The sequence below is a fragment of the Lissotriton helveticus genome, chromosome 4_2 (genome assembly GCF_964261635.1).
Source record: "Lissotriton helveticus chromosome 4_2, aLisHel1.1, whole genome shotgun sequence".
Classification (NCBI taxonomy): Eukaryota; Metazoa; Chordata; class Amphibia; order Caudata; family Salamandridae; genus Lissotriton; species Lissotriton helveticus.
In genome coordinates this window covers 92,165,042-92,189,721 of record NC_136064.1, presented here as the reverse complement: position 1 = coordinate 92,189,721, position 24,680 = coordinate 92,165,042, and the positions used below count along the sequence as shown (strand labels likewise).

The 24,680-nt window shown below is 46.1% G+C and overlaps 1 protein-coding gene across 2 annotated transcripts in view; it reads right to left on the bottom strand.

Annotated features, from left to right (window-relative positions):
- Positions 1-24,680, bottom strand: part of KIF4A (kinesin family member 4A) — a 307,198-nt gene that overhangs the window by 183,865 nt on the left and 98,653 nt on the right. For both annotated transcript variants that reach the window (XM_078640186.1, XM_078640187.1), the window contains exons 7-11: positions 14,641-14,735; positions 12,080-12,199; positions 11,601-11,776; positions 9,783-9,844; positions 1,703-1,835 (exon numbers count right to left, since the gene is read on the bottom strand). In XM_078640186.1, the coding sequence (XP_078496312.1) occupies positions 1,703-1,835; positions 9,783-9,844; positions 11,601-11,776; positions 12,080-12,199; positions 14,641-14,735 (586 nt within the window). The remainder of the gene's footprint in view (positions 1-1,702; positions 1,836-9,782; positions 9,845-11,600; positions 11,777-12,079; positions 12,200-14,640; positions 14,736-24,680) is intronic.

The following is a 24,680-nucleotide window of genomic DNA, read 5'->3' as shown; positions in this document are numbered from 1 at the left end:
TAAATACATTTTTTCCTTCAGCAATATTCCAATTTCCATTCAGATTTTCAGATATTTGACAGCTGAAGTCAGCAAATAACTTTTCCAGCCCTTACATATGCCTTGCATAAAGATCTACATTGCTTTATATAGCCAAAAGTGACATTGGGAAATAATTTGTCTCCCAGCTTGAAGATATAGGACATTGATGTGGTGTTAGCAGTTTGAATCATCAAATTGTACTTTACATGAAAGAAACCCAGTAGGGCCAAGCTAACAGCCCTAAGCTCTAAGATTTGCATGAAGTTTGGAATCTGACAGACCACGTTTTCCTTACATGCAGTCAATTTGAATGCACTCTCATCCCATTTGAAGCATCTTTCAAGAACATTTAGGGATTCAATGCCCAGCCCACCAAAAATCGCAATATTCCTGCTCATGAAACTGCATTCATCCATTACTGACCCTGGCCCTGAAGAGTCATTAGAATGCATGACATGCAGCCCCATAACGTTGGCCACGGTGCTTAGAGATGGTATGAGTGGCATTTGCTGAAACTTTAGACTTTCCTTTGAAGGAAGAGTCTACACCTTGACAGTATCTATTCTTGCTTCCAAGAAAACAAAAGCACCGATGGGTTTAGGGCGGACTTCTTGACAATTAGGGCTCGACCCAGTGTGGAAAGAAGCTAAGTTGTCTCTTGAACCACCCTTTACCATCCTTACCACCAGACCATAAGGAGGACCCCATATCAGCCAGTCAACCAAGGTAATGACAAACTCTGGAGTCGTAGGCAGATTTCCTCCAGCGCAATGCACTAGGTGAAAAACAATGGAGCAGATTTCAGTCCAAAAGGAAGCACTTTGAACCAAAGATGGCCATTTACAATTAAGCATGGATGCTTCCTGTGAATGGGATGAATTATATTAAAATAGGTATCCTGTAATTCGAATTGAGGCTAGAAAAATCACTTTCCCCCCCATGTAAAGGAGAATTTCCTGCATTGTGGCCATAAAGAAAATAACTTTTTAAAAACAATATATCAGTTTCCGTTGTCTTAAGTCTTAGATTGAATACCAATTGGTCACTCCATAACTGCTTAGCAATTCTAATTCCATGTGTAGCAAACTCATTCCATTTATATCGAATGTATTCTCAAGGGGGGGGGGGGGGGGGTAGACGGTTTTCATGGATATATATAGTCAACACAAATTACATACTTTGTTCACATCACCTACAAAGATTGACAAAGGAGTAGCCGAAGTGAAACAAGCAAAAGTAGCTGAAGGCACCAAGAGAGCTTGGAAGCGTACGCATGAAAGGTAGAAGGGAAATATAATTACATTTCTGGGCAGATCATGGAGGGAGAAAAGTAGGAGTAAGATACCAAGACTGACAGAAGGAAGTAGGGATGAAAAAAAGAAAGCTGGAAGTGCACGATAGGCATTAAGTGTAGATTCAAGACTATGCACCATTTTTATGTGGTCACTTAGCAGCACTTGCCGTGGGCTTTTAATAAAATCATTGGGCCCCTTTTCATCAAAAATTAGGGACTGGTTTCACACAAGGAGCAATTATAGTACAACAGACCGAGTACGCGCTGTCTAGTGGGCAATTCCTCAAAAACCAGAAACAGATAAAGATATCAGGGACAACGTATGGTCTATTTTTTTGCCCACATCCCGGCTCCCTAACAAGATTGAAAAAGCTGTTCCAGGCTCACCACAATGACCCTCTCCAGCATGTGGGCAGTCTGCCCAGCGGCATCACTCAGTTCGCGGCACAACTTGCCATTCTCCTCTTCTAAGCATTTGTTCCGCTCCATCAAGGACTGGAGGTTCTCAGAGGGTGCCATGCTGTTTGAGAAAATAAAAACAAACTTAAGTGCCAAGACACATTGGGCAAACAAATGAACATCACACTATTCTGGACATAAAAAGACCTGTGCAAGTTCACGTGATAAGGAACAAAGTCAGCAAGTTCGTGTCAAATTAAAGGGTTCCGGTCCCAACTCGGGCATGTTATTAGGTTCACTTCTCTGAAGTCTCAGCATTGAAGCAGCTGGCACTAGAAAGAGAGACTCTTGTATTACTCTCCACGAGCCACCGTCGGCCCTCCCACACATCCCTGATGTGCCTTCCTCTTATAACAACCACTGGACATCAGATCATCAATACCTCCGCTGGAGGTGTGGCGATTCAGAAGGGAGGACCACTCATCAGTAAAAGCTTGTAGCTGTACACTGGCCAGTAACTTTTAATGAAGTGCTAGTTATTTGCATTCTCAACATATAAATGGATTGCAAACCTGCATCCAACTTGACATACCGCCACCAAGTAGATGTTGCTCGTGCCAATTACATCCCAAGCTCTACTGATCACTATTCTTCTTGCACTGTGCCAGCACTCAATATCCACACACTTATACTTTTTATCTTCTAGATGGCGTGATTAGGCATTATGAAAAGGGTCTTAAACAATCCCAAGTACATGCTTGTATCATAATTACACTTATATAGTGCTTACAAGCCCAGACAAGGCAAGATCACAAAGTTAGTGGTTAATTTCTGGGCCATTGGAATTAGTTGTGCGCTCTTATGGAGAATATTCCACACATTTGCTCCAATTTATGTGTAGTAGATTAAACTGATAGTTAAAGATGATTAGTGTAGGTTGTGTGAGTTTATGCATATAAGGTGGTATTAACAGACAAGCTAGAGGAAATTGGGTATGGTTGGATGTTTCAAAGAAAGACAAAGTGATTTATGAAATAATGCGTGCATTGGAGGAATACAAGAGATTAAGGCAAACATGTACACGACTTCGAGTAGACTGTACTCCGAGAAGGATTGCAGAGGATGGACTGCAAGGAGAAGGGCATTCAAAAGAAAGCTGTCAAACGTTTTAAGTTAGGGTCCATTTTTCTTGCAGGGTTTTTAGAAACAGGGGAAGCCTTTTGAGGTGGTTTGAAACTCAAGAGTGCAAAACTGCAGACAATCTACATGTAAAGCTCCTAGATTAAAATCTGCATGTAAAGCTCCTATATTAAATACATCTGTTAGGCACTAGAAATGGTAAATATTCTGATCAGCATTAACTAGCACAGTATGTCAGAGAATGGGGCCACAGACCTCACTCGTGTACAGTTCTGCTATTATATAAAACCCTGAGCCTGGCTTTGTGTGCATGCAGAGTGCGTGTGCTCAGTGAGCATGTGATGTATGGTAGAAAGAATGTCGGAGTACTGCAGTCAGAGGGGTTCATTAGGGATAACTTGGTTCAGAATAATTCAAGATGGAGGGTGAAAATAGTTCCGACAGTGGAGTGACTCTCAGAATTTCTGTGGCTGCAGAATGGAGACCCAAGGCACTGAAGTCAGGAGGTAGAGGTCAGGACTAGCTTCAAAATAGGTCTAAGATGATGGCAGCAAGACTAGTTCTTCCAAATCAAACAGCTTCTATCCTTCGTGAATTGCCACAGGGCTGATGTGTGCAGTATACTAATGTACACATTTTTAAACAGCTGTGTGCCCGCATAAGCAGTACAATCAAAGTTACATACATTAGCATGCTCTTAGAATGTTCATACCAGCAGTGCAACTATCACTATAGGAAGTTTTAGTGTTGAGGTGGAGTACAGAAGGGCCCAGGTGGTGGCAGAGGTTGTACTCTGGTGAGATGCTCCAGAACTGAGACCCCATCACAGGTTTATCAGTACCAAATGGAGGAGGCAAATGTAGCTCCAGTTCAAAGAACAGTCAGCACAATCTGGTGCAGAGTTTTCAGAAAAACCAGTGTGCACAAACAAAAAAAAACTAATCATACATTATCTTACATTTGTTTTTCTTTTTAAAGCAAAACTCTGTCTAATAGACATTGGCAGTTCGGGCGGACTGTTCCCATGAGGCAGAGGGTCAAGACTGATTTGCATATTTTTTATTTATTTTATTTTGAAAGTTTTATATAACGCGAACAAGATCTTTGCAGATAACAGAGCGCTTTACATAGGCAAGGGGGTGGGTACACGAGGGAGCATAGTTAGGAAGGTAGGTCATCAATGCAAGTAATACAGTTAGGAAGGTAGGTCATCAATGCAAGTAATACAGATAGGAGGGAGTATGAACAATCGGGTAAGGTCGATAATGCAGGTAAAACATGTGCAAATGGATCAAACAAGAGTATAGATCGACGCAGAGTCTTTAAAGATCAAAAATGGTAGATCAAGTGTATTTAGCCATGAGGATAGCTTTAACTTCTTTCTTAAAAAGAAAAGCGGAGGGGATGAGCCTGGTTTCAGGAGGTAGTGAGTTCCAGATCCTAGGCGCCATTCCTGAGAAGGAGCGTTTGTAAGTTCTTTCCTTCCGGAATCTTCGAGGTTTCAGCAGAAGATTCTTTGTGCTTCTGGTGGTTCGAGCCGCCGGAAATTGTCAGCTTCTGGGTGAGGTAGCCAGGTGATTTCAGGTGGATAGCCTTGTGTGTCAAGCAGGCAATCTTCAGATGTATTCTGGCTTCAAAAAGGTAGCCAGTTCAGGGATTTAAAGTCCGGAGAGATATGTGAATGTTTTTTTGATCCAGTGATGAGTCTCGCTGCCGCGTTTAGTGAAGCTCTCAGGGGTGCAGTTGTAGTTAGGGGGAGGCCGCAGAGGGCGATGCTGCCGTAGTCTATGCGAGGGATGATTAGCGCTTGTACTGCAGTTTGGAAGTCTTTTGCTGGGAGGAAGGGTTTAAGTTTCCTCAAGGTATTTATTTGGAAGTTTGCTCCCCTAGTTGCCTTGCTGATATGCTGCTGCATGTTGAGATTGGCGTCAAGTGTTATGCCTAAAGATTTTGCTGAGTCCACGATGGTCGGTTGGACATTGAGTGCAGTTAGGTGTTTAAGCCAAGTTTGAGTGGTAGAGATTTTCGGGGGAAGTGAGATCAGAAGGAACTCAGTTTTCAGAGCATTGAGTTTGAGAGGATTATCGGCCAGCCAGGATTGGGTGCTTCTGATCGTTGAGTTCAGACGCATGATGTCTTTGGGGGATTGTAATTTGAGATATAGTTGAGTGTCATCGGCGTACATGTGAAAGTGTACATTGGATGCTTGTAGCAAGGTGGTGAGAGGTTCCATAACTAGGTTGAACAAAGTAGGGGATAGGCAGGATCCTTGAGGGACACCTAACGATATAGGTACTGGGGAGGACGTCAAGTTGTTGCTCTTGAATTTCTGAGACCTGTTGTGAAGAAAGGAGGTGAACCACTGAAGAACAGTCCCGGAAAGACCCATTCTTGTTTAAGAGTTCGAGTAAGTTCTCATGTTTCACAGTGTCGAATGCTGAAGAGAGATCAAGAAGGATGAGGAGGCAAGAATCATTTTGATCTAAAATTTGGAGGGCGTCGTCAATTATGCGAGTCATAGCCGTTTCGGTACTGTGCCCTGCTCGGAAGCCTGATTGATGAGCGTTGAGGAGATCAAACTGTTCTATGTGCTTTGTCAATTGTAGTTGAACGCATTTTTCCAACAGTTTGGCGAGAGTGGGAATGTTGGTGATAGGACGGTAGTTGTTTAGATCAGTGGGGTCTGCTGTTGGTTTCTTTAGTAAAGGTGTAACTTGTCCAACTTTGAGGGAGTCAGGTATGGTTCCTTGTTGAAGTGAGCTATTGATAATTTTAGTCCAGAGTGGGAGGAGCAACGGGGGGGAAGTCTTTTACCGCGTTAGCAGGAAGAGGGTCATTGAGGTGATTGGATGGTTTCAGGGTGCTGAGTAAACTGTCAATTTCTTCTTCAGAGAACTTGTCAAAGGATGACCTTGTCGCATTGTTTTTTGGTTCATTGGGTGTTGTGCAGTGGTGTTTGGAGTAGAGGCTAGCGTCAATGAGGAGATCGCTCCTTATGTTGTCAGTTTTATGTTTAAAGAAAGCAGAGAAATCTTCACAGGAAGGTGCATTGCCCATAGTGTCGACTGCTTGGGGTTGTTCCTTGGATTGAGATCAAATTAGCTCGAACAGTTTTCTTGGACGTTTTTTTGCTTGGTCGAGCTGGAGTCTGAAGAAATCGGACTTTGAGCGTTTTATTTTCCTGAAGTATGCGTTTCTCTTTTTCTTCAGAATTTTTAGGTGCAGTGCCGAAGGAACAGATCTCCAGGTGCGCTCTGCCATTCGCATGGCCCGTCTGTCTTCATTGAGACTCCCGTCGTACCAAGGGTTATAGATCTTGGTGGAGTCTCTTTTCAGTTGCATCGGTGCAGCCTCATTGATTATTGAGGTCATAGCGTTGAGATAGTGGTCAGTTACGCACTGAACGTCAGTAACGTCGGTAGGGGGAAGTAGGAGATTGCAGCTGTTAGGGGGTACAGAGTTTGGATTGAGTTTCTTCAGGTCTCTTTTCCAAACTTTGGGCTTGGAGGATTGGACCGGGATACGTTTAACTTTTTCATTGATGAAGAATGTAACAGTATGGTGATCTGACCAGTCACAGGGTTGGATTGAATCAAGTTGAATAGTGCCTTCTTTGGAGAGGAGGTCGAGGCTAGAGCCTTTGTCATGGGTCGGGCTGTTGCAAATTTGGGTGAGGTCAGAGGCGTTAAGGTAGTTTTTGAGGCTATTGACCACTGCGTCACTACCATCATTCCAGTGAAGATTGTAATCGCCCAGGTAAATTTGTGTGTTCTGCCGTCCTGAGTTGATTGAGATTGTGTCCATGAGTTGTTGGGAGAAGGTGAGGTTGTCCCCAGGTGGGTGGTAGATGATGTGTAGTGAACAAACAGGTTTGTTTTCACTGACGACATCAAGGCAGATGTATTCACAGGAGGTAAGAGAGGGGGCGGAGACTTTATTAATTGAAAGGTTGCTCTTGTAAATGCATGCGATTCCACCGCCTGTCTTCCTGGGTCTGTCAAGTTTAATGATGCAGTAGTTGGGGGGACTAGGATATCCATGATAGGGGTAGAAGATTCAGTTAACCATGTTTCAGTTAGGATGGCTAGGTCAAGGTTCAGAGAGATGATGAGATCAGCGACCTCCTAGGAGTGTCTTTGGGCCGATCTACAGTTGAGAAGTGTGCATTTGAGTCTGGGGGTGCAGAGGGTGGAGGGGGGATCTTGAGTGAGGGGGACTTTTGTGAGGTTGTTGGGGACGGAGCCTCTGTTATGCGTGGGGTGTCTGAGAGTGTTGGAGAAAATCGTAGGAATGGACAGGTGTGTGGTGGCTAAGGGGTTTTGGCGATCCGGGACATATGTGCGGAGTAGGGTGTGTATGTCAAGGTCCGAAAGAGTCCTGATGGGGCGTCGAGGGCGGTTGGAGGTATTGCGAGAGGGGATAGAGGACCATTGTGGGGGGTGCGTAGGGTGTGAGGGGGCTACGTTAGGTCGAGAACGGTGCGAGGGGGCTAAGTTGTTAGGTCGGGAAGTGGAGGTGGGAAGGGGGTGTCTGGGGTGTGTGATGAGAAACCCTTTGAGGGTGTGGAGTTCTTCTCTCACTTGGAGGAGGGTGGACATGATCGTGTCCAGCGTGGGGTTGGGTAAGGGGTTGGGGTGGGAATTGATGGAGAACGAGTCTGGGTTACTGGGGACGGGGGGGGGGGGGGGAGAGGGGTGGGGGTGTTAGTGTCGTGGTAGGGGTAGGAGTTGGGAGTGTTAGTGAATGTGTTGCTGTTCGGGTAAGTGGGGAAGTTGGGGGGGGGGGTAAGTGGGGAAGTTGGGGGGGGGGGGGGGGTGAGTGAAAGGTTTAGTGATGGTGTTGGTGTTATTGGACAGGGAATCCATGACGGGGGTGAGGCAATTGCAGGACGTTTGGAGGCTGGGCGTAGCGGGGTGACATTGTGGTAGAAGGGAGTGAGAGTGGGGGGGGAGAGGTTGAGGGAGGGGAGAGGGCTAGGAGTGGCGGGAGTGCAAAGAGTGGGGGGGGGAGGTTGAGGAAGAGTGCGGGCTAGGAGTGCCGGGAGTGCCAAGAGTGTGGGGGGGGGGGGGGGGTGATGGGTTGGGAGAGAGTCATGTTGTGTTGGGTGCTGTCAGGTGAGGTTGGTTGTTCTGAGAAGCTAGTCGGAAGAGTGGGGTTCTGGTTAGGTGGGAGTGGGGTAGAGGGGGTGGGGGTGTGGGTGGTGGAGGGGAGAACCGCAGCTGGGATTGAGGATTGTGATGTGCAAGTAGCCGGGAGGTGATTGAGTAGAGTACTGGAGGGAGGGAGGAGGTGCGTGTTAGTGGTAGGAGGTGTTGTGAGGTCGAGGATGTTTGTATTGGGGGCCAGATGGTGCGGGATCTGAGCGTTGGAGATGTATTTTTTGAAAGTGGGGAACAGGTTGTCAAATAGGTCGAGATTTCTGTCTGTGGATTGGATTAAGATAGTACCGTTATTATAGATAGTGATGGATGCTCTAGCTGGGTAGAGTTGGGATGGTGTGGTGGATAGCGTTATGCCATGGGCAGTTTTCCTGGTGGTCGATATGGTGAGTAGGGTGAGGAATGCTTTTCTCCATTGTGCTTTGCGTGTAGTGTAGAGAATGATATCGGTGCTCTTCGCTCCATTGATGAGGGAGTAGTAGGTGTCTAGAAAGGGGGTTTCAGGGTGGGACTTGAAGCAGTTTTGTTTAAAACGTTTTGCGTTTTTTTTGGAGACCTCTGGGCGGTAGTTAATTTTATAAGTATGTTTGCCCGTGAGTTCCATGTTGGACAAAGGGGAAGAGGCAAGCGAGGGGGGATGTGAGGGTGGGTGTAAGATAGAGCTATGGTGTGCGCGGTCGAGGTGTAGGAGAAGAAGTTAAGTGTGTATGGGGGTAGAGGATTTGACTAGCCTAAGATGGCCGCTTCGTTAGGCATGGTGAAGAGATGAGGACTAGTCTAAGATGTCCGCCAGGATAGAGAGGTAGCACAGAGTATAGTAGTCCTATGTTTGTTCTTATGTCCTGAAATCAGAGATGCAGACAAGTTTCGAGGAAGTCCTGTTTCTATCTTACTGGGAGGGTAGGGAGAGGTGAGTCCTATGTCTATTTTGGAGGGCAAGGGGAAGGCAGTGCTTTAAGATTAGCTTTGTGAGGGTCTGGCAATTTGTTTAAGATTAGCTTTGTGAGGGTCTGGCAATTTGTTGTTGCAGGTTTATGACCCCAGCCATTTTGGGTGAAAAGATCTGTTTTCCGAGGTAGAAGTGGAATATGGCTGGGTTCAAACTGGAATGGCGAGCAAAAATAAAATGGATTTAGACCCAGATCTCTGTACTGGGGTGAATATATGACATTGTTCTGCATTCTGCCCATTCTGTCCATCAATTGTTCTTTTTGCATTGGTCACCCAGAGTGGGACCGGTATGCCCAGACGTTGGTCCTGTGCTCTCCATGCTACTGGAATCAAGCTATCCTGGCTGAAGGGATGAAACCCCGAAATCGGTCAGAGGATGCTCGTTTCCAGTCCAGGGAGGACATGGCCTAGCAGTTCGGGCTGGACTTTTCCCATGAGGCACAGGGTCAAGACTGATTTGTATATGGCTGGGTACAAACTGGAATGGCATGGTGAGCAAAGAAACGAAAGATTTAGGCCCAGATCTCTGTACTGGGGTGAATGTATGACATTGTTCTGCATTCTGTCAATTGTTTTTGCATTAAGAACACATGGTACACTTAAGTGTTTTCATGAGCACTTTTAGGTTCACGTTCAAGCGGCAGTCTCAAACTTTCGAGCTGCTAGTTTTAATTGACTCACACTTTCAGAATAGTTCAAGACTGCTGTACCCACAGCAGCCCACTAGCACAAAAGAAATAACACTATTGAACGCAGAGGAGAGGCATGCAAGCGACATTCACAAAAGCGGACTCCTGGACTCATTGTGCAGTACTTACTTGGACAGCACAGGCAGGGTGCCACCATGAGCTTGTAACAGCAACACCTGGAGCTCCTGGACCTAGACATCAGAAAGTGTTAGCAGCATATTAGAGGTTTAATCCTATAAAATAAAATCTTCGACCTAGTATTAAAACCTTGTACTACGATACATGGTGAATTACACACCACTTGAAGAGAGCCTCAAACAAGTGCCCAAACCGCATGTATAGGTACTGCATGACTGGGTAGTCAAAAAGGGAAAAAACTGAACTACTCTCAAAACATATTCCAAGGATAAGTTTAGTTTAAAATTGCTTTATGCTTTCAACATCCTGTAAACACATTTTTTCTCTGCTCAATGAGCAGCAATACATTCAGCTCCAACATTCAAGTTAACTATCTAATTTCCTGAACTCCAATAAGTGTAGGATCTACATTTAAATACAAGGAAAAAAATCATTCCTACACTCCAAAGAATACCTCCATGCAGGGACGTGGGCAGACAGGAGAACACTATTACATTCCAAATCAGCACAACACATTTGTAAGCGCACCCACCCTCATTTGGCTCATTGATATCACTCACTGGCTAGCGAAGGTCAACAGTTTCCAAAACTGAATGAACTTTGAGCCAGTGCAGATTGAGAGCTATCCTCATGTTTATAATCAGAGCATCTCCTAAAGGGGGATCACAATCCTGAAATGCGTACATCTAACTTAGAAATAGGTTACTCTTTGCGACGCAGCATCAACAAAGAGGACGGAGAATGGGCTTTTACGAACACACAAAAAATGCACCAGAACGAGAGAGCAGAGAAACACCCCTGAAATGAAGATCCGCAATAGCCTCATTGGCTCTACACTAGGATTCTCTGATCCTGCTCACCAGGGTTTAGCGACAGAAATTCACCTTTATAGTACTACCACTAGAAAAGCTAGCTCTGACACTCTTGACTGCGCAGCCCCAAACAGTTTGGCGGGTCCAGATGGAATGGTGGGCTGGTGGATACCTAGGCTGGGACACTTCCTGAGGCATCTATGTATTCTAGAAATCGCATCATCACGATAAGACTTCGTGCTGCTAGCCCACAACGCTACAACCTTTTCATGGACACAAAATCCTCAAGCAGGCAGTAAAAGGGGCCAGTACATGGGGAACATCTGTGACATTACAAATAAATAATCAGTGCCTGAGACCAGTATCTACTTAGGTGACTGCTTGCCCAATAAAGGAATGAGCAGCGACTGACAAATGGAATTAAATTATGAAGAGAAAAAAACACAATCTAAAGTAGGTGCGATTGGTGATGACTTATCGGGGCGAAACCGGCCCTAGGTTGCTTGTTTTTCAGTTATGGGAGTGCCTGGCTGGACTGTTCTCATGGAGAGCAGGGTGAATGCTGACCGACATTTGGCTGGGTCCAAACTGAGGTGGCTTGGAGGGCGAAAAAGGATTGAATGGGATGCAGCCAGAGCGATTGCCAGTAGCCAAAAATAATTCTAGCATCTCATCTAGCACCTTTTGGGCATGAATCAAGGTCGCAACCGATTTTTAATTACCATGTATAATTATGGATACATTTCTGAAGAGATTACCAGAATACATAAAGTCTAATCCATTGAAAACTATCAACTTGTGTTTCAGAGAAGTTTGTCTGATTTCAACACTAGGCCGCAAACTTGTACCACAGTGGAAGGGAGCTGTGATTTCTATTCTCCGATAGTTTCCTTACAGGGCTCAGGAAGTCTACCTGGTGCGACTCCCAAATTACTGGGGTTCTTAGAAGACTACTTTGTTGAAAGTGCTGCAATATAAAGAGAGAAGCACAGTATACCTGCAGCTTCAGGCGCTGGAGCTCTGCAGACTGCGGGTCCAAGTTGATGACCGGTTTGTTCTTGATCTGTCGGGCCCGGTCTGCATAGCGCAACGTGTTTAACGTCTCCTCCATGTTAGAGTCGGCCGGACTGACACACGCGATCATCAGTGTGTGGCTGTTCCCACCAAGGGAGTCTGAAGAAGAGACCAATGTTAGATCAGATGAATCCAGATACCGTTCTTTGCACCCATTTTATTACAAACAATGCAACAGCTGCTCACTGAAGTACTAAAAGTGTGTGTGCACCCATCAATGCAAATAATTCCTGTATTGAGGTTCTTCTAAAAATCAGCACTTACTCAGAATTTAGAACTTAATATATGAATGACTCAACTACAGTTCAGCATAATCCATTTTTCATGTAGTTCACACTAGGACAATTTAGACAGCAAGAGGTCCACAGGGTAGAAGTAAGCATAATACAGACAAGCTCTGACCTTGTAAGAGTCTGGTAAGCTTCGAGTTTCTGTAGGGGACGAAGCCCCCTTTCTTATTTTCTTCTCCAAGAGCACTGATGACATTGCCCAGGCACAGTAAACCTCGATTGATGTTGATACCTGGGTGTACAGAGAAATACCATCAACATGAAGGCAAACGCCAAGTCACAGCAAGCATTCACTGTATGAACAAGCATTGGCATTGCCAATAGGTCTCGCTTGTGGGACCTTATAAGTATTTAGTTTTGCAGCACAATATCCGATTATGCAACTCGGATATTGTGCTGCAAAACTAAATACTTATAAGGTCCCACAAGCGAGACCTATTGGCTATGCCAATGCTTGTTATATAGTGCGGACAACAGTAGTGATACATGAAGCAAAAATTACAAGTGAGCATGTTACAAAAGCAAACGTTACATGAGACAATAGTGACAGTTGTGCAAGTATCAAGAGCAAACAAAATACAAGAGGTAGCAAACGATATGTTCTTAGAGGAAACAAGCTTCTCGGCATTGCTGGTTGGGGGAGTAGGGGGGGTGGGCGGGGGAGCAGCAGGCAGATGCGAGTGGAGCACGCGCTGGAGAGGGAGGGGGTGGGAGGACTAGGCAGCGGGAGAGAGGGAGAAAGGAGCGCGAGGGAGGCGTTTTTAGATACATGAAGCCAAAATTACAAGTGAGCATGTTACAAAAGCAAACGTTACGTTACATGAGACAATAGTGATAGTTGTGCAAGTATCAAGAGCAACAAAATACAAGAGGTAGCAAACGATATGCAATAGCATATCTGAGGGAACACGGCCTGGGGGAAGCTGGCTGGGGAGGGGGAGGAGAAATGAAAGGAAGGCTGTGTTTGCGGGGAGAGAGAGGGGAGGTGCTGGTGTGGGAGGGGGGAGGTGCTGGTGTGGGAGGAGTGCTGCTACGGCAAGGCTGTGTTTGCGGGGAGAGAGAGGGGAGGTGCTGGTGTGGGAGGGGGGAGTTGCTGATGTGAGCGCGTGCTGGAGAGGGAGGGGGTGGGAGGACTAGGCAGCGGGAGAAAGGAGCGCGAGGGAGGCGTTTTTATTAGATACATGAAGCCAAAATTACAAGTGAGCATGTTACAAAAGCATACGTTACATGAGACAATAGTGACAGTTGTGCAAGTATCAAGAGCAACAAAATACAAGAGGTAGCAAACGATATGTTCTTAGAGGAAACAAGCTTCTCGGCATTGCTGGTTGGGGGAGTGGGGGGTCTGGGGGGGGAGCAGCAGGCAGATGAGAGTGGAGCGCGCGCTGGAGAGGGAGGGGGTGGGAGGACTAGGCAGCGGGAGAGAGGGAGAAAGGAGCGCGAGGGAGGCGTTTTTAGATACATGAAGCCAAAATTACAAGTGAGCATGTTACAAAAGCAAACGTTACGTTACATGAGACAATAGTGACAGTTGTGCAAGTATCAAGAGCAACAAAATACAAGAGGTAGCAAACTATATGCAATAGCATATCTGAGGGAACACTGCCTGGGGAAGCTGGCTGGGGAGGGGGAGGAGAAACGAAAGGAAGGCTGTGTTTGCGGGGAGAGAGAGGGGAGGTGCTGGTGTGGGAGGGGGGAGGTGCTGGTGTGGGAGGAGTGCTGCTACGGCAAGGCTGTGTTTGCGGGGAGAGAGAGGGGAGTTGCTGGTGTGGGAGGGGGGAGTTGCTGGTGTGGGAGGAGTGCTGCTAGGGGAGGAGAAGCCCTGGCCTTGAATGCTCGTGCATGTTTACGTGAACTGCAAGAAAACGCCGGGCTGAAACCCCTTAGTTTGAAGAGGATTTTGCCGACATGAATTCGATCCTATCCATTCCTGCGGAATGGGACAGGCTCGACCTAAAAAGCAGGCCAAGGTACAACAAGACCTATACACAAAATCAGTGCTGTCCCAGCAATGAGAAGGAGAACAAAGTCTACATTCGAATGAAGGGGAGCTCAGGGAAAGAAAACACTGGTAGAAGACTTAATAGGGAAAGCAATTTCTAGGCATTGCAATTTTCCATGGCTGCAATAATATGGGAGAACAAATACCAAATATAACTTTAGCATGCATGTGAGTTTCGTGTCTAGGGGCAGAAGGATGAACACATTTCCATATGGGCTAACAAGGTTGTTCTTTTGACAGAATTGCTCCTGAGGGTTGTGACTTGCTGGTCAATTAAAACCATTTCAGGGCGGAGCATTTCTTGGGCAAGGCAGCAACATTTAGTTGTTGCTCTAGGTTTCACCAACTGCAAACTTGAGTAGCCTCAACACACTGCCTTTATCGCTGGACTAAGTCACATAGTTAAGGGCTACTCTCTGTTGTGTAATTTAGGGACATCAGTTGGTAAAAAGCAGTGCTGCAACTTAGAAATGCGCTATTTGGCAACAGCACCTACAGAAAGTGCCCTCCCCACATGCCCCAAAGCGCTGTTCTTGGGAGCAGCAAGCACAGGTAATAGTGTGGAGCACATCTTACTAGCATACTGACAATGCCTCGCTTTGGAGAGCTTCCCTGCATTTTAAGCTCAGCTTCTTCACATACTGTCAATTACAGCCCGCGCTTTCACCAACCTTCCTTCAGACGATCTCCCTCGGCCTTGGTCTTTTTCTGCCTTTCAGATCCTGCCAAGTCCACCAAATGCAGCTTGGCGCGAAAGCTGCTGGTTCTGTTAGGGAGCAAGACACAAAGAAAAGCAGCTTGGTTTGTTGATGCCCTTCAATTGAGAACAAGAAAAGAAAGTGACAACCGACCCAGAAGTAGAAACAGGGATAGGCGGGAGGAGCCGGTCCTTTGACTGTTTATACCCCCTAACCAGAGAGTAATCATGAAAATATTCCCCATTTCAGTGTGGGGACAGTAATTTGTAACTTTATCAACCCCATCAGAAGCCATATAAAATCTTGCAATACGTGTTGATAGCTCTTCCACCCAAAAAAATCAGAGCATTGACCGGACAAGGGCGTTGGTTTTGATTTTGGAGAGCTTTGATTACAGCAATATTGTCTGTAAGCTTGGCCCAAAAAGCGCCTAAAAGTCAAGCTACTGCAAAACTAGGCAGTCACAGTCACTAAATGAAAGGCCTGTACTGCTTCCAGCAGCGGAAGGGATAAACTTACAAATTCTCAGCAACATATTCCATGCTTGGGAAAGCCTATGCCCAAATAGCAGTAGCTTTAATTTATAAAATAAACTTGCAGCCAATAGAGGTCAAGTCGGAGGCAGGACTATCTGAACACAGCTCAGTCCTGCATCTCAGTAAGTCGAAAAATTCATCATCCTTGATGAAAAACTCAAGTTCAACCTCTTCAAGGAAGCTTAAACATTCTATCACAAAACCAGTGGGACTAATGAAAAAGGGAAAAAACCCACAACCTTTCATGAGAATCGTGTAAAATCGAACCCTGGCTGCAGACTGCCTTTGGCCATGCACTGTGGGGGTTTGGCTGCAGGGTCTGTAGCCAAACCCCACATACAGGCAAACCCAAGCTGCGCTGTCCTTCAGCCATTAAGTGAGCGGTTGGCCACAGTGCCTGGTCCTGGGGGGCCCCTTCGCCCAGGGCCAGTTATTAAAATAAACAGGGGAGGGGCGCAGCCCATGCCCTTGCAGAGCCGTTATCAGCCTTGGGGACCCAATTCCCCACACAGCCACTCAAAGTAAGTTACTTACCTTCGTTAATGCTATATCTAGCAGAGACACAGTCTAGCCGCAGATTCCTTAACTTTTTTGAGTTCTCCCCAGCTCCAGACTGGATCCGGAAGTTTTTCAGCAGTACCTCTGCGCGCCAACGTCATACGGCTCTGCAGTGACGTAGTCTCCTGATAGGACGTCAGTGGAGCCATATAGTGGGTGACCAGCCTGTCTCCGGACGCAGCGGTTGCTCCCCCTTGCCTCCTGCAGCTTCTGGGTATCGTAGCGCTGCTCTCCTCCACAAGCGCCTCGCACTGCTATACATTTATTGATTGTGCCGTGTGTCTGCCTATGTTGACTCTTGACTCGTAATTGGTGCCTGTGTGCTTAACTGTGCCCACAGAAGTATTTGAATTAGCATTACCATTACCTTTATTTTCATTTCCTGTGCCCGAATATCGGCATGTTAGCCTTTGTGTTTTGTTTTCTACGTGTTGCCATTTGGTTGTGCCTTCAGCCCGTCCCTCCCCCCACGCTCCCGCCTCCCAGCCGCCCCGCCCACGCTCCGCCCCCCTCCACCCTCCATTAATGACTGCTGGACAATCGCGCAGCGTTTACGCGCAGCGGAAGCGCCCCATGCGTGCCGAAGGTGCGCCAAAGGTAAGCCCGTCTACGCCCGTCCGCGCCTGGACCGCGCCCAGCGCCAGACCCCCTGGCCCCCGTCCCACCCACATCACATACGACGCCTCCACCCTCTCAGCCCTAAACCCCAGTCGACTCCCCAACTGCGCCCAAGCCGCTCCTAGACACACCCCTGGACCCTTCTCATGCAACTCCTGCAAGTATGACAGCACCAAGTCCAACTCCTCACCCACTAACATCAAACAGAGATCTGACACCAACCACCTAAAATGCATCCTGCTCAACACCCGCTCGGTCCACAGACACGCCATTGACCTTTGGAATCTACTAGACACCATCTCTCCGGACGTCGCCTTCCTAACAGAAACATGGATGAACGCCTCCTCAGCCCCAGACATCACCATTGCCATCCCGGAAGGCTACAAGATCATCCGAAAAGACCGCACCCACCAAACAGGAGGAGGCATCGCTATCGTCCATAAGAATTCCATCCGCATCTCAACCAGCTCAGACGTCAACCTCGCTAGCGCCGAACACCTTCACTTCCAGATCCACACCGACCCCAAGACCACACTCAGAGGCACCCTCCTCTACAGGCCACCAGGACCCCGTGCACAATTCAGTGAAGACATCACTGAATTTATCACCCCACACGCCCTCCCCTCCGAGGACTACATCCTATTGGGAGACCTCAATTTCACCTGGAAAAGAGCAACGACACCAACGCCACCACCCTTCTGGACAATCTCGCCAACCTCTGACTCAAACAACTTGTTAATACCCCCACTCACTACGCAGGTCACACACTCGACCCTATCTTCACCTCCAGCAAACATCTCCTTCAGTCACACCACAGTTCTCCATTGGACGGACCACAGCTGCGTTCACTTTATCTACAAAAAGACCACAACCCACAACCATCCTCAACCTACTCTGCGAAGAAACTGGAACAAGATAACCATCGACCAGATCTCCTCATCGCTTCTTCATAACCCCCCTGCCCACTCTTCGAACCCCAACCAAGCAGCCATTAACCTCACTCAATGGCTAACCAACAGCGCCGACAACCTAGCACCCCTGAAAAAAGTCAAATCAAACTTAGCAGCAAAAACACCCCCTGGTTCAACGATGATCTTAAAAAATCCAAGAAACTCTGTCGCTCCCTTGAGAAGGCCTGGAAAAAAGACCCAAACTCCAGCACCAGGGACGCCTTCAAAAACGCCACCCGCATACACCACCAACTGATCCGGACTGCCAAGAAAACCGCATTTAAAGACCGACTAGACAACAACGCCCACAACAGCAAGGAATTATTCAACATCGTCAAAGAGTTTACCAACCCTACTGCCAACTCCAACGACATCACTCCCTCTCAAACCTTTGCGACTCCCTAGCTTCGTTCTTCCACGACAAAATCGCAGACATCCACAGCAGCTTCGACAACCAACCCGAAGACCAACCCACCCAACCTTCTGCCGTACCTTCACCCCCCTTGAACATCCTTAATGATTGGAACCCAATCTCCACTGAGGACACCATCCGCCTGATGAACTCTATCCACTCAGGATCCCCAACAGACCCATACCCTCACCACATCTTCAACAAAGCAGACTCCATCATAGCACCACACCTCCGAGACGTCATCAACTGCTCACTCAGCTCCGCCACCTTCCCGGAAAGCTGGAAACACGCCGAACTCACCGCCCTTCTGAAAAAACCCACAGCTGACCCCACCGAACTCAAAAACTACCGGTCCATCTCGCTCCTTCCATTCCCGGCCAAAGTCATCGAGAAAGCCGTCAACAACCAGCTCACCGCCTTCCTCGAAACCAACAAATCCCTCGACTCCTCACAGTCCGGCTTCCGAGCCAAACACAGCACTGAGACCGCACTCATCGCAGCAACAGACGACATTCGAACTCTACTGGACAATGGAGACACAGTCGCCCTCCTCGACCTCTCCGCAGCCTTCGACACAGTCTGTCATAGCACCCTGTTACAACGCCTCAGAAACATCGGAATCCAAGGAAGAGCACTGGAATGGATCACCTCGTTCCTTGCCGGAAGAACTCAGAGAGTCCGCCTCCCACCATTCAAATCAGAAGCCACTGAAGTCATTTGCGGCGTGCCACAAGGATCCTCACTCAGCCCCACTCTCTTCAACGTATACATGAGCCCCCTCGCGGCCATCGCACGCCAACACAACCTCAAAATCATCTCCTACGCTGATGACACTCAACTGATCCTCTCACTCACCAAAGACCCTAACACCGCCAAAACCAACCTACATGAAGGAATGAAAGTAGCCGAGTGGATGAAGCACAGCCGTCTGAAACTGAACTCAGACAAAACAGAAGTCCTTATCTTGGGTACCTCCCCCTCCGCATGGGACGACTCCTGGTGGCCAGAGGCCCTTGGAAAAGCACCCATCCCGACGGACCACGCACGGAACCTGGGCGTCATCCTGGACTCCTCACTCTCAATGACCAGACAAGTCAACGCCGTTTCATCATCTTGCTTCAACATTCTTCGCATGCTCAAAAAAACATTTCGCTGGATCCCCACCGAAACTAGAAAAACGGTCACCCACGCACTGGTTACAAGCCGCCTGGACTACGGAAACACCCTATACGCCGGTACCACCGCAAGACTTCAGAAAAAACTCCAACGCATCAGCCAGACTCATACTAGACATCCTCCGTAAAGACCACATTTCTGGTCACCTGAAAAACCTCCACTGGCTCCCCGTCAATAAGAGGATAACATTCCGCCTCCTAACCCACACACACAAACCCTCTACGAACTTGGACCCGAATGCCTCAACACACGACTTTCCTTCTACACCCTTGCTGCTGTACCTCGCATCAACAAAACCACCATGGGAGGAAGATCCTTCTCCTACCTAGCGGCTAAAACCTGGAACTCACTTCCCATTCACCTTCGCCTCACTCAGAACCACATAGCATTCAGAAAGCAACTTAAAACCTGGATATTCAACATGTAATTCCCCACCCTTCCTCAAGCGCCTTGAGACCCTCTGGGTATGTAGCGCGCTATATAAATTATTTGACTTTGACTTATATAAGCCGCCTCTGGCGCGCAGCCGCCAGTTTCTTCTGTGATATATACTGCGTCAGAAAGCGGAGCCATTACAGCAACTGGTTGTGGAAACAGTGTTCCAAAGAAAGTCTTTGAAACATTAATAACGAAAAAACAACAAACGGTATGTTAATACCAGACATGGATTTTTAAGAAACCCCCAATAAAATCAATAAAACAGCTACATGAAATCCTGCGCCATGGTGAATAATACTAACTAATCCTACAAAATTTAGCAAAGAAAATTAACTGGTCAAAGTCAACAACCGATTAATACATGGAGGGATAGTAAAACAAGAGCGTAGCTCTTTAAAGAAGGAAAAGGGTTGAAACCCCTTCAAGAACTCAGTCATAAGAGACAAATCCCTGTCCCCTAAAAGGGAAAGAAAACTTGATGACCTAAAAGGTCAAATGTACGATAAGTCATAATCTACACTGATCAATAACAATGAATCAGAGAAAGAACTGTACTGATAAAATCCCAAAACAGGACTTCCGGAACTCATTTACCCAATGGAAAGATCAACACCCCCTTGGCTTAAATAACTTCGATACATCTATACAGACACACATCTATACAGACACACATATATAGAGACATCTATACAGATGCACCTATACACACACACACATCTATACAGACATATATACACATAGACATCTCTGCAGATGATAATATCCAAATGTTCTTTAATGTGATATAATTGTACATTGATGCGATCTGATATCTAAACTCTGTATCTGGTCTGATTTTCTATTTCCCCATTTTTCCTTTTATATGATTTGTTTATCCTCCACCAATTTGTATGTTTGTATTAATAACGAAAGGAATTTTTTTTTAAAAAGACACCGCTGCAGACAGACTCCGCTGCAGGCAGACACGCAAAACAAATGTGTTACCAGATATTCTGATTAACCAGCAATTCACAGAATTTCACTGGCCACTAAGCATGCCAGAACGTATGAAGCTTGCCTCCGTATGGCCTTCTGTGCCATAGTCTGACAATTTGAACACAATTGAGCCCTGAATAAGCTCAAACACCAAGGCAAACGAGAAAAGAGAATCAACCGCATATTTGGAAAAACTTTTTTTTATTTCTTTTTTTATTGTGTTACACATAGTTCTTATGTATACAGAGTATACACGACTAACTAGAACGGAGGACCCAGTTCCAAAAAGCTTTCTAATAATTTGAAAAAAGGTAACGCACCTAAAAGTGCAGTTCCAAAATATCTTATAAAGTAACTCCTTGTCAATAGGTACATACGACACCTGTGGTACAAGCCCATATATAAAGTACAGAAGCACATACGTATACACTGTATTCCAAAATAAGCACCGAAATGAGAGGATCAGCAAAAAAAAAAAAACACAACTAGAGAAGAGTGGGGTACTACGTTAGTAATACACCTTAGGTGACTTGCCATAACGCTGTCTGTCAAAAGTTGGACTAAAGAATGGAAACCACAAGAATAAAACAGTCCGGATTCTTCACAAGATGAGTAATGCTGAAAGTAACAAGTACATCCTCTCCAGAAGACAGGAAATGTGGATCAGACAGAACCACGTATATCTAGAACATTATAGGAAGAAAAGTCTATTATAAAATAGTCTACTTTCATGGATGATTGCCAGCCAAATAACAGATGGCCTTGAGACAAGCTGGACCAACCCTTGCATCACAAACCTTGTGATGCCAACTTACCACGCCACATAGATTAGCAGGGGTGCCTGCATTTGAGGAAATATTCATGTCTACACTAGACCCTGTTCTTTACCTTAAAGGAAGAACTTGCAAGAAAATCGCAATGAAAATATGCATGCAAAGTATACACTCTGAACTAGAGCAACGCTCCAACTTGCTCAATCTCTTCAAAGAATTAAAGCACTTTAAATAGTCCGCTCAAGAGGAGAAAAACTGCACTGAATACACTAGTAAAAAAAAAAAAACATAGTACCGTGTAAATGTAATAGAACCTCGGAAAGGCTATCACAAAAGAAAAAGATTGGTTATTAGTTCACGATCATAGCCCTTAAGAGAACATAAAATGAAGTCCAAGAAAAACGAAGCTGTAGATCAGATCTAAAATACAGAAAGACTACAAAAGTAGTATTTCTGGAGAGCTAGCCTATATAATAGCAAACCAATATCCCACGTTGAGTAACTCGTATACCCAATAAGGAGTATAACCTCTGAGACCAAGCTCTTCTTCAGAGTTAAATGAATAAATAACCAGCTACACCGCTGTAAATGCCATCCATAGACTTCAAAAAGGTCAAACCCGGAGACAAAACTTCTCATGATATGCAAAAAGACATACCAGAGGTAGGAAATAATCCTTAAACATAACCACAGCCGTGAATACATAAGAACAAACAAAATACCCGATAAGGTCAAATTAGAAATGGGCAGCAATGTGGCCTTGTACCGCAGAATCAGCATGGCTGTCAAATAAACAGCCTCCATTAAAGAACAAGTCTTTCAACTCTCGAACATGATCAAGAAATCTGGACTCACGCAACCAAGTGCATCTAGGGCGAGCAACTGATTGAGCAATAGCTCTGCCAACAGAATCTGTTGTGTCCATCGCCAATTTAATATTATATTTAGCCATCTCAGGGCCATCCTGCACAAGCTGAGAGATCAGTCCTAAACACTTGGGGGGTGGGGAGGAAGCAGTTGGTTGACTGAGTCCCACAATGTATAGGAAGCCCTTCCAAAGACTCTTGATGTGTTCAATGACCTCCCGGCCAAACTAGTCAACGCAAAGATATTCCTGCCACACATCTCCAACCACCTAGACTCTCTACCTGGCAGAAGCAAAGGAGAAACCTCCAAACTTGGCGAAGCTGTAGCAGTTTGCATAACAATTCCGTGAACAGTAGGGTGTCGAGAAAGACAAGCAGGGTCATCCGGAGCAGGACCATGACTATGCCAATACCACATGGCACGATCAACAGAAATACTAGACATCAGCTTTGCCCAAGTACCCAGGAGAATGTTGTGCATAGACTCATTAAGGTAAGGTTCAACATACGTTACACCGTGATGAAGCAGCTCTAGTAATGGGTCAGATGACAGTCACCAACAAAAGGTGCAATTGTATTATTCCAGCAGCTCTTAATAGTCTCGGCGGAAGCCGCAATAGCCTCCGTCGCCATTTGTGGCAGAGAAAGCAGATCATAATTGTGAGGCGGTTGCAGACTAATGTCTCCACCAAATGACGCCAAAGAACCTCCTACCTAAAGCTGACCAAGACCAAACAAGTGGTTGACGTCACCAGTATCTGCAAAGTCTTCTTGCAATACTGGAGGAATAGCAACATTACCAGCTTCATCCTCAATTTGTAAAGTAGAAGGTGCAGAACTATAGTGGCTATCAGTGGAGTCTCCGGCGCAGATAGATGTCGGGCAGCATTATTATCGACGTGCATAATGAATGGGGTCTCTGGCGTTGTGGTGGCAGTGTCTTGACCACCTCAGACGTCACCGACATCACAACAGGAAGCCTCACGAGTCGAGGTCCTAGACCGGCACCGAGGGTGAACCCATCGGTGTACTCCCAATCAGAGCCCCTTCAACCTCCTTGGAGCAAGAATGCACACTAGTGGAGGTGTAGACCCAAAGAAGGATTGTAGAGCATGAAAATATGCCTGCATTTGGGTCATAGTCGCCCCGTCTCCAGGATAAGGAGGGACGCTCGGGGTAGACCCTTGTGCTACATCCTCCGGTAAGGAGCGGGAAGAACCAGGAACGACATTACAACTTCATGAGGCCGAAAACATCCATGACCTTGATCCCTTCCGATGGGATTTCGGTGACTTTGACGAGCGACGTCCATGAGAACGGCTACTGGAACGGCACAGCAAAGGGACTTTAAAGCAGGGAAGAGATCGATGTTGCCTAGACTCCTAACAGGAGAGCCAAGCCGGCAACAACTTAATTAGCCTTTCCCAAAAGGACTTCGGCTTCAACCTCTTACAACATCTAAGCACCACATTACAGATGGAATGCGGATCCGTAGCAGGCATCTATAGAGTACAGGTCTCGAGCGTCTTAAAACCTGAAGGAATAGGCGCACTGTTCCTAGGCACAAAAAGGCTTAGAAGTAGGCCAAAAACAGAAGGTATGAGGAACCGCTTCTCCAGATCCGCCCTGCAACGCGGAGAAGAAGAAACTGACGTTTGCGCCAGAGGGCACTTCCATAGTTCTACTGACGTCATATCCGGGGATGTCGATGCAGAACCGTACAACGCCGCCCCCCGGTGCGCAGAGATACTGCTGAAAAATTTCCGGATCCAGTCTGGCGCCTGGGAAGAATTCAAAGTTAAAGAATCTGCGGCTAAATGTCTATCAGAACAAGCATTTGCAATGCAATCATTCTCACATTTCCGAGAATTAGAGCTATTGGCGTTGCAAATGACACTTTTACCCATGTGTTTTGGTTTGGATGCAAATTTGAATAGAATCTTGTGGATGGAATAGTTAGTTGTGGAATAGTAGGTTGTGGAATTGTGTGGGGTGGAATTGTGTGAAGGGTAGTGTATTTGTGTAGTGAAATTATGTGGCATGGAGAATAGATAGAAAGGAATAGGTAGTTTGTACACAAAGTGGTGAATGAACGCTAGACAAAGGAGCAGAAAGTATGAGAGTAAGAAACCTCAAGGACCTGAAGTTAACAAATATGAGAGCGCGAGCAAACTAGCACGAGCAAACACGAGAGTGCGGAGCGTGAGCAAACACGAGCGTGAGCATGTAGGAAGCTGGCTCTGTATATACTATACCAAAGTGAGGTATAGTGTGCACAGAGTCGAGTGGAATCCCAAAGGTAGGCAGAGGTAAAAGTAGATAGCACCCTACGCTCCACTTGTGGTAGTGTGGTTGAGCAGTAAAGCTTTATCAATGGACAGTATAAAGCATCTGTTGAACAAATGAATTCACACGCAGACTTAAAGAATATTTTTATACATAAATTGATCTGAAGTGGTGTTATTTTTTTTCCTAGAACCAAGCAAATCTGGCTCAGGTAAGTGATCAATACTTTGCAATAAATATATAGTTGTAACAGTTTGGATTGTAATTATATATGTACTTTATTTTGATTTACAGTACGCAATGCTTTGGAAATACAGTACATCTACTTTGAATGGGCTTTTTAGTAAAATGACCAGTACATTACTTTGATTACTTTGATTACTTTTCTTACACAAGGACATTTCCTGTAAACAGTTAATTAAAAG